The 10,042-nt window shown below is 35.8% G+C and overlaps 2 protein-coding genes across 2 annotated transcripts in view; one reads left to right on the forward strand and one right to left on the reverse strand.

Moving 5' to 3' along the window:
- The window catches only part of LOC113238030, a 64,925-nt gene extending 61,448 nt beyond the window's left edge, over positions 1–3,477 (forward strand). Inside the window, exons 6-7 of the mRNA XM_026474753.1 lie at positions 612–808; positions 1,722–3,477. Coding sequence (XP_026330538.1) covers positions 612–808; positions 1,722–2,004 — 480 coding nt within the window. The 3' untranslated portion in view covers positions 2,005–3,477. The remainder of the gene's footprint in view (positions 1–611; positions 809–1,721) is intronic.
- A 904-nt stretch (positions 3,478–4,381) lies between these two features.
- On the reverse strand, positions 4,382–7,060 carry LOC113238043 (MIT domain-containing protein 1-like). Its single transcript, XM_026474763.1, has 4 exons — positions 6,850–7,060; positions 6,542–6,780; positions 5,038–5,237; positions 4,382–4,544 (listed from the first exon to the last, which is right to left on the reverse strand). Exons 1-4 carry the CDS (start codon positions 6,974–6,976, stop codon positions 4,382–4,384), a joined length of 729 nt encoding a protein of 242 aa, XP_026330548.1. The 5' UTR covers positions 6,977–7,060.
- Positions 7,061–10,042: the final 2,982 nt, after the last annotated feature.

Here is a 10,042-nt window from a genome sequence, read left to right on the forward strand (position 1 = left end):
TTTCAGTACAAATCGGCAATTTCATACTTTAACCCCTATTATTAACACGGCGCTACCATAATATTTCGACAGAAATTCACGGGAAAAAGTGAAGTTTATACTTTTATGCCAAAACCATCCGAATATCCGTCATTGTAAGGTAGACCTAATAAACAGGGTTCGAAATTATAAAGAATTTATTTTCTTTGATAATTATCCTACATATATCCGATAATAATCCATGCCGATGCAGTTTTTCCTCTTTCATTTTTGACTAAAAATTAGTACAACAGTGAGAAAACTAGACAAAAATGGTGAAAAATCTTTGTGAAAACGATTTGGTTTTTTTTTTGAGATGGACATTTGAAATTTATTTCTTAGAATACGTCTCTGATAAAAAACATTGCACGACATTGCTAGCGGTAAATGCTAAATGCTTTGTATTAATTAATTTTATAAATATCGGGATGATTATCAAGGTATATCTACCAAGATAATTGTCATGATAATTATCATTATCATAATTGTTATAACTATCATGATAATTATAATTATCATCGATAATTATCACTTCAAGCCCTGAGTTAGGTTTAAAAGCATCCGAATATCCGACCACTAGTTAACCTTCGTCCCATCCGCAGGAGCAAACGGCGTCCCTGCTGGCGTCGCTATGCCGCGTGGCGCGCTGCATCCTGCCGCTGTCGCGCAAGGCGGCGGTGCCGGCGGCGCTGGTGTGCTTCACGCGCGCGCCGCCCGCGCTGCAGCCGCGACACGCCGAACTGCGCGCGCTGGCCCGCCTGCACTGCCACGCGGCCGAGGCCATTTCCAGGTACGGCTGCACCTCCAATGGCATTCTATATTATATATTAATATTGCAGACCAAAACGACAAATACAAAAAAATAGACAAGATACTGTCTTATAGATATATAATTGAAAATTCTATAATATTTCCATATATTATCAACAAGTTCAAGTTTGCGACAGATGATATTCAGTTTATGATATTCTCTCATTACAAGTTACCCGTGTCCCAAGAAAATACCTTCTAAGGGCATATGGTAGTATCGTATCAGATCTATATACACTCATCTGCACATTTAGCGGGACAAAAAAATAGAATATATAATTATTTTGTTTACGCACACACTCAACATAGCCCCGCACTAGGGAAACCCTGTGTCGCGGGTGCCATGGACACACACACATAGACAACCACAAATTACAACCCAACTCACGAGAGAAATAAATGTAGACCATACAAATATTTCTCCCGGCCCGAGAATGGAATCTGGAACCGCTCGGCCACGGAGGCAATTACAATTAAATTGTAACGTTTATATTTATATAAAACACGATACCTCGAAATTTTACAAGAAAACCGCTGTATTCAATAAGTACTTTACGTATCCCAATTATTTTTTTTTATATCAACTGAACTAAATAGAACACGTATACTCTACGCTATACATTTTTCAAATGGCTTTAATTTCGTTTGTAAATAAATAAATTCTGAAATAAAGTCAATGTCCCTGCCGCTCGACCCAAGCAAAATAAACCGCATTCATTCGCACGGAAAAACAATTTAATTCGAGCTGAGATAGTATTGACTCTTTAACTAGTGTTCCTTTAAATGCCGATATGTGAATCACGATAAGGCTTTTTAGGAAACATTACGAACATTACTTATGTTATTGAACCAGTCTTCAGTATGATCTTACTTACGAAAAAATCATATTTCAGGCTTGTTGTAGTACCGGATGTGGCGTACCAAATCGTGCAACTAGAAGGCGTTCCGCACCTAACCCGTTTAGTTAGGTCGCAGCGAGCGCGGCCGCAGTTGCCTGGACCTGCCAGCGTCAACCCTGACCAAACGCTCATACACTGCCTCAAGGCTTTAAGGAACATTTACAAACACCAACCAGATGCCTTTAGAGATCATCAAAATGACGTAGAAGAGATGATACGACCACATCTGATGGAGTCTTTGATGTTGTTCTCAGCGAAACAGGAAAGTTACGTCTAAATTTGGCCGGTTAATATAATTTTTTTTTTCGTGAAATGTATTGAAGAGTATTTATTGACTATGAAATTACTTGCGTAATAAAAAAAAAACAATTCGTTACGAATTTTTAGCGCGTAAGAAATTGAGAGACTGAATTATTTTTTAAGGATTCTGAACATTTTGTGCATGAATTTTGTTACAATGGATTCTTGACATGACTTAACACAGTCGCTTGCAATGCAATGTAAACACATTATTAATTTAAATTATTAGTTATTTTGCACAAAGAATAATCCCATCTTGGCTTAATGATTAACAATTCAAAAAACGTTTAAGGCAAGTGCAAACATATCAATGCAGGCGGCTGTACCTAGAATATACTTAAAATATTATTATATCTATTTAAAACATGACCATACATGCGTAGTTGCTTGTAAGTTGGAAATACTTTACTTTTTTTACTTTCTCTTATATATTGCCATACATTCCACTTTATGTAAAAGTGTTACTGTACATAAAAGTCTAATAAGTAGTATTAAACAGCTTTGTAATAAAAACTTAAGAACGTTATTATTTAGATTTATTTTTATTAATCTGTAGTTGAAGGCTGACATGTTAAATTTTAATTCTTATGAATTTCAAAGTGTGAATAATATACTCCGTGTTACTACTAACAGTATGAATATTACATACGAAAAATCAACATTTAAAATGTATCATATTACTTCTATTTTGTTTTACTAGCTATCATAGTCCTTTTCATGATATACTTAGAGTAAGATCTTGGTAGGCCACAGTGTATCGTAATTGTGCTGTGGTGGTATGTGTGTTTTAATCTGTGGTGTTTTATAAGGATATGGCCCGCACTTTTTAACATCGCAATAGAGATGCGACCACAAGGATCAGTGCCTTATAGTGACATATATTAGTTTATAGTGACAGTCAAACAAATTGTTAGTTTTTGTGGGCTCTAAAGGCGCTGTACAATATTTGCTAAACAAAATTGTGAAGTATTTTGCGCAGTTACTACCGACAAGTCACTGTAAAGTCAGAAAGAGTCACAGTATAGGGCAAAGTGGAATCAAGTGCAATGCACAATGCCACGTAAAGGCAAATTGTAAATACTTCCTAACAAGTGGGAATTCAACCCTTAACCGCAATGTACACTGGCGAAAGTTAGAGTTAGAGTGTTTCATATAATCAGGGGCCATACTTATTAAATTAATTTATTGACGAACTAGTCCTCGATAGCCTTTTTACTTGCTTACACTTCATTAATATTGATATCTACATTTGCCCACAAGTAGAATTACTGTCAAAATTCTACATTAGAAAATCTTAAGTCATTCACATAACGTTTATATTAGCAAGTTTATAAAGGCACAGTTTATATAGTTTGATAATAATAAATTTTTTTATAGAAATCATCAATGTTAACGACATTTTTATACACCATTTTGATACCACCTCTACTTAATTTTATAAAAATTGCATGTAATTATACTTATCGATTGTATTTTATACGTTATATCTGAACTGTAAAAAAAATGCGTTACAATAGCGGGTATCGCCCAGTTGTTATTTGTTCATAATAAAGTAATTATTCAATAGTACGTTTTTTTTTCGACCTTTGAAAATCGCAGACCTTAAGGATTTTCGGAGTGAATATTATTCCACGCAAATGCGGGGAAAAATGATATGCTTTACACTAATAGGTGTAATTATTTATTCGTAAATAACTTCGTGAACCCAAACAGGACGCCATCTTTTGAAAATCTTAATACATAACAAATAGTCGCTCGCCATCTAGTGTTAAGTAGAATAGATGACATTACGATGTAGCGTCATTCAGCCATTAGACACTAGATGTCGTAGCAAACGACGCCATCTTTTGAAATCGTATTGAAACAAAATTGGAAGAAGCGTAGCGTGATATACGACTGGTTGTTTTAAAAGTAAATTAAAACAAATCGAATAAAACATGCAAGCGTTTCATGTTATACTATAAAAAACATTAAAAATATTCTTACATAACTACACAATGAAAAATTTAGCGTCGTATTCTAGAACTCTACTCAAAGCTCAAGTCAGGATTTGAGTATGGTTTAAAGCACTCGAAATCATACTCAAGTCCCTGCCATTATGGTCGTATTTCCAGTACTTGTGTTTCCAGTGCAATCCTGACTTGAGCATTGAGTAGAGTTCTTCTAGAATACGACCCTAAGAGTCGTATTCTAGAACTCTATTCAATGCTCAAGTCAAGATTGGCAACACTGGAAATACGACCATAATGGCAAGGATTTGACTATGATGTCGAGTGCTTTAAACCATACTCAAATCCTGACTTGAGCATTGAGTAGAGTTCTAGAATACGGCCCTAAGTAACCTTAGAGCAAAATCATCCATACGATTGTTTAACATTTTTTGAGTGAACTATGTCCACTGTGGTCTCATGACATGTTCTTAGATCTAAATCATAGACGCCGAGGCAAAATTTGTTTTCAGGCGCTTTGTAGAAGTCTAGACCTCTGCCTATTTTAATTATCCAGCCGGAGCTTAAGCTGAAAAAAAAAATACACCATATTACTACACATGAAAAGAAATTTATGCTTAATAGATGTACAAAAAAACTTGATGGTAGACGGACTCCATGGTTGAGTAGCTTGCACACCGGTTTTCATAGTGTCGCCATCTCTAACGTCCCGGGTTCGATCCCCAGCCGGCTCAATGTAGAACTAACTTTTCTATATTGTCTAGGGTCTGGGTGTTTGTGGTAATGCGTCATTGTTTTCGATTTCTATTACACAAGTGCTTTAGCTACTTACTTTGAGATCAGAACCAACATTATATGCTATTATCTAACAGTTTTATTTAATAACTTCTTTTAAGGGCACAAACCACTGTGTCATGAGAATTTTCTCATATTATATTTCAAAATTTCCAAACAATGATAACCTAGCGAAGTTAAAAAACTAAACTACTACAAATTTAAATATACCTCTGTGTTTAGCATTTCTTTTAATACATGTAATCATAGGATACAAATTCACATACGTAATCTGTCTGTCATGCAGAGTCCCTGAATACTTGACATCCAATCTAACTTTGTATTTACGTAAATCATTACTCAGGTTGCCGAGCCATTCTCTCTGGTCTGCTTCTGATTTGGAATCCTTTGATGTTATTAACTCTATGTGCCTCATGTTAGGACATGATCGCACTAATAACTCACAGAGGCGAAGGAAGTTTTGACACTGAAAAAAATTTACTTTATTATTACTAGGGTAATAAATAATAAATAAATAAATAACGCACACACTCAACATAGCCCCGCACTAGGGAAACCCTGTGTCGCGGGTGCCATGGACACACACATAGACAACCACAAATTACACCCAAACTCACGAGAGAAATAAATGTAAGCCATACAAACATTTCTCCCGGCCCGGGAATCGAACCTGGGACCTCTGCGTGGCAGTCCGGCATGGTAACCGTTCGGCCACTGAGGCAGTTAAATAAAGGTATAACTATAATAACCCACAGGTGAGATTGTGATACAGCAGACGACATCTCAAACTAAGGAATTCCCTGTACTATAACTACCAAAGCAACGGAATTCGCCCTGGGCACTTCCCAGAACAACCTCAATGGCCTAATGGTTTACACTGTGGGCACTGGATGTGGAGACCCCGGGTTTGATTCCCATTAGAACCAATTTTGGAAATGAATAAGTCTTAATTGGTTCTGGTCTGGGTGCTCTGGGAAGTGCCCCAGAGAGATTCCACTGCTTTGGTACTATATCTATAACTTTGCTTTCTAATTTGTTAAAATTATTAATATAAAAAAAGCTTTCACAAACTTCTCACAGATAGCAATAATAAAGAAATTCGTCGGGTCTGCTGGTTCATTCCTTAACTTAGTTGGGAGAGAGTCAGCCTGGTACACTGAAGAAGTTGGTTTGAATCCAGCCAGATTGAATGAATTTCTCTCTGTGTTCAATGTTCATATTAATAATTTAATTTCTAAGTTATGTATTTGAGAATGTTTAGTAGCATGACCTCTTGCTAACTGTGGGGGCACATATTGTGCGAAAACTATGTGTAATCGAAAATGTGGGAAGTCCCACCAATGGGCCAGTGTGCATGTTTATAATAATAATAAATTTATTTATTCATAGAACTTAAACGTTACAAAGTATACAAAGTGCATAATAAAAGGTACAGCCAATATCAGAACATATCCAAGCTGGCACTTAAAAAAAAGAAAACTTGTTCTTTAAGTACCAGCAACATTCCAGTATCACAAAGACACAATCCAAATTAATTGGTACGGACATGTTATTATACAGGTAAAGTTTAACGCTCAATTGTGACAAAAATGTAAAACTATATTAATTTCATTATAATAAGAGAGTAGATGGAGAAGTGCACAAATGTGTTGAGATCATTTATAAGACTACAGATCAAAGCATACAGGCCTCATTATATAACATATTATTGTACACAATGACATGAAATGGAACGAAAAATAATATGAGTGTAAATTGACAACAACAAACCTGATGAAAACTTCTAATGTAAGGGTCTTCAACAGTAACAATATTCACATCTTCATCTAAAAATCGACCAAACAAAGTCTTATAGCTATGGCCCGTCGAGTTGTTCTCAATATTTACTTGTTCGTGAAACTGACCAGTTTCTTTTTGCTGAAGTACTAGCTTTTTAATTGTTTCAGCCCTCTTCATATACTCCTCAACTTTCTTCCTAAGATATAATCTTGTTGACTCATCTGGTTCACCTACAATAACGACTAATATAGAAAAAGATCTTATAGTTACGCAATAAGATTTATGGTAAAAGTTCTCACCTTTAATTTTATCCACTAAAATCTGTAAGCCTTCTTGGTAACAAACAAGTGCTTCCGTATATCGTTTTTTGGTGTCTAACTCCACACCTCGTGTAAGTATATTAATTGCAGCATTTTCAATATTCATGATTTTAGTTAATAGAACACAAAATACAACTTTTTAAGTGGATTATTTACACCACAGAACACTACACTCATAAGGAGATTTAATAGACACAAATTGAATGTTTTGTTTTGGTTGCATACTTGCTATTCAGTGTGACCATATTAAAATCAGATATCCTGCCTAAGGGTCGTATTTTAGAACTCTACTCAATGCTCAAGTCAAGTGATAAGAGTATGGTTTAAAGCACTCGAAATCATACTCAAGTCCATGCCATTATGGTCGTATTTCCAGTGCTTGTGTTGCCAGTGCAATCCTGACTTGAGCATTGGAGTCAGGATTTGAGTATGGTTTAAAGCACTCGAAATCATACTCAAGTCCCTGCCCTTAGAGTCGTATTTCCAGTGTTTGTGTTTCCAGTGCAATCCTGACTTGAGCATTGAGTAGAGTTCTAGAATACGACCCTTAGAGTAGCAGGAAAACCTTAGAGGATGGAAAAAAAAAATAAAAGAAATAGTCTGAGAAGAAAACCGACAAATCCTGCCACACTCTTAGTGCAAAAATGCCAAAATACTGTCAACTTAATTTGTATAAAATAAAGGACTAAAGACTAAGAGACAAAAAAGCATTGACTTACAATTATATGGACGTCGTCGGGTCCGCGCTAAAAAGTGTCCGCACTTGTAAGGCGCTAAAATCGTATACAGAGCGCGACACTCCGCTTTAGTCTTCATTTGTTCTACGGACAGCGTGATACTGCGATGACATAACAATTTAAATTTCGAATAGGTTGACTTGGGACATTTTTTTCGTGGTTTTTGTATTAGACCCGTCGTCCATTTATTTGTAAGTCAATGCAAAAAAGTGATATTTTGCATTTTTTTTTTATTACAATAACATTATATGAATTTGAAGAATAATTTACGTCTAACTAGACGGAAAATGCGCAAGGCACAGAAGAAAAAAGTATATCCATTCTGAACTGGATTCACAAATTTCAGTCAAAGTCAAATAATCTTTATTTCAGATGTAAGCAAATTGCACTTGAAATCATCATAATGATTAAATTCCACTACTCATTCGTAAGGCAGATTCCCTGAGAAGGATGAGCTAGAAACTCTAGATAACTCTGCTCTTTGTAAATATACATTTGAATACATTTATCATTACAATATTTTAGATAAACATTTTAAATTGAGACTATTTTTCATAAAAAAAAAGCAATATTTTTCTTAACCTTAGAGTCTAAGTTCTTAACTTATATAACATTTCCATAAATGTATTATGACGTTACGTTAGTGTAAGAATGTTAATCTCTTTAAACTTATCTCTCAAAGACACTCTGAGGGCTAGATTGTAAATTGCCCTAACCGCACGTTTCTACAGGACAAATATTCTATTAATCTATGTGGCATTTCCTCAAAACAAAATGCCGTAGGAAGGCCGTAGGTATGTCATTAAACTGTCAAAGCAGCTCAAGTAAACCAATCTAGCTGTTTCTGTGTTTGTTAATTAGAGTTGCCTTAATTGAAATTTAATTTATTTTTTAAACCTGTGATAACGCTATACTGCCAAATCTGCCAAATCATGTTGCTAATACTGCCAGATCCATTTTTTTTACAGGGGGAAATCTTTATGGATACCCCTGAGCCCAGGGAGACTCAGGGGTTATTTGGGGACTCTCCCTCCAGACTAGAGGGCCTGCCCCACTAAAACTCCCCCGGGTTTACCTCTCGCCGGTTGAGTCGGCGCCGTGGGATCGGCAATTTCATAAAACGTCAGAACCTGCCAAAGGTAAAACGAAGGGGACCATCCTGCCAAAAAGGCAGTATCCTGCCACATTGGCCACACTGTTGCTATTACAAAAAAAACTATTTGTATAAAACAAGCAAATTACTCATTGTTGCAACCAAGTATTATTATTTTTCTCTTTCTTTTTGTGAAGCTTATGTACGAAATCGTAGACGAATTAATATTTTTTACTTTTCAAATTTTAAATTTTTTTGGATGTTTTTTTTTCTTTTCTAGGCTTTTCTCAGTTAGAGTATCATGCTCAAGTCACGACTTGAGCAGACTTATGATTTCAAGCACTGGAAATACGACCCTAATGGCAAGTACTGGAGTATGATTTTCAGTGCTTTAGGGTCGTATTCCAGAACTCTACTCAATGCTCAAGTCAGGACTTGAGTATGGTTTAAAGCACTTGAAATCATACTCAAGTCTCTGCCATTAGGGTCGTATTGGTCGCAATGGCAAGGACTTGAGTATGATTTCCAAAGTGTTTGGTATATTTTAATTTTGAGTTTCTTAATTGTTTTTTACGTTCGTTATGTTTTTAAACTGATAGCTATACAGCCAATACTCAGTAAAATAAAAATAATTGACTGTAACCTATTATAAATCTATAGGTCGGAATTATATTCAATGCTCAAGTCAGGACTTGAGTATGATTCAAAGCCTAGAAATCATACTCAAGTCCTTGCCATTAGAGTCGTATTTCTAGTGCTTGAACTCATACTCAAGTCCCGACTTGAGCATTGAGTCTGGAATACGACCCTATGACTGTAACCGAAGTCCATAAAAAAGCTAATTTCATGTGTAAACATGGTTAGTGGTTAAGAGGTTATGTTTTCTATTCTTATTTCCTAAATATAAAATCTGAAAAACCAATGTTAATTTGAATTTAATATATTTCACAAAAAGTTATTCTATCTTATAAGATAGAATAACTTTTTGTGAAATTTTTTTACAGTTATACATAACTGTACGGTCTGTCTGTAAAATTTAGTCAGGAGAAGTCGTCTACTCACATCTGAGGTTTGGTCAGGAATGCCCTCGTCTTCCTTTGTCAAAGAAATGAAGGTCGGTCGTCGTCTTTTGTCCAAAACAAAGTCAAAGGTCTACTTTCGAATTCCTGTCAGTCAAGTAAATCTGTATTTGTGGCCTGTCAATCTGGTCAACCATGGAGGCTAGATGTTGGTCATCCATGGAGGCTGGACGCGACATTCCCCCTCCAGTATCAGAAGACTGATACTAGGGTGAGGAGCGGACATCCAGTCTGCACAGTTTCGTCGTCAGTCGTGTGTACAG

Source organism: Hyposmocoma kahamanoa, unplaced genomic scaffold, assembly GCF_003589595.1.
Source record: "Hyposmocoma kahamanoa isolate Upper Pololo Valley unplaced genomic scaffold, ASM358959v1 103, whole genome shotgun sequence".
NCBI classification, from domain to species: domain Eukaryota; kingdom Metazoa; phylum Arthropoda; class Insecta; order Lepidoptera; family Cosmopterigidae; genus Hyposmocoma; species Hyposmocoma kahamanoa.

Excerpts from the sequence above, each read along its gene's own strand:
- LOC113238043 (XM_026474763.1), bottom strand. The coding sequence starts at position 6,976 with ATGAATATTGAAAATGCTGCAATTAATATACTTACACGAGGTGTGGAG. Across the intron at positions 5,238-6,541 it reads ACATTAGAAGTTTTCATCAG|TGTCAAAACTTCCTTCGCCT; the intron begins GTTTGTTGTTGT and ends AATTTTTTTCAG. Across the intron at positions 4,545-5,037 it reads CTGCATGACAGACAGATTAC|CTTAAGCTCCGGCTGGATAA; the intron begins GTATGTGAATTT and ends TTTTTTTTTCAG.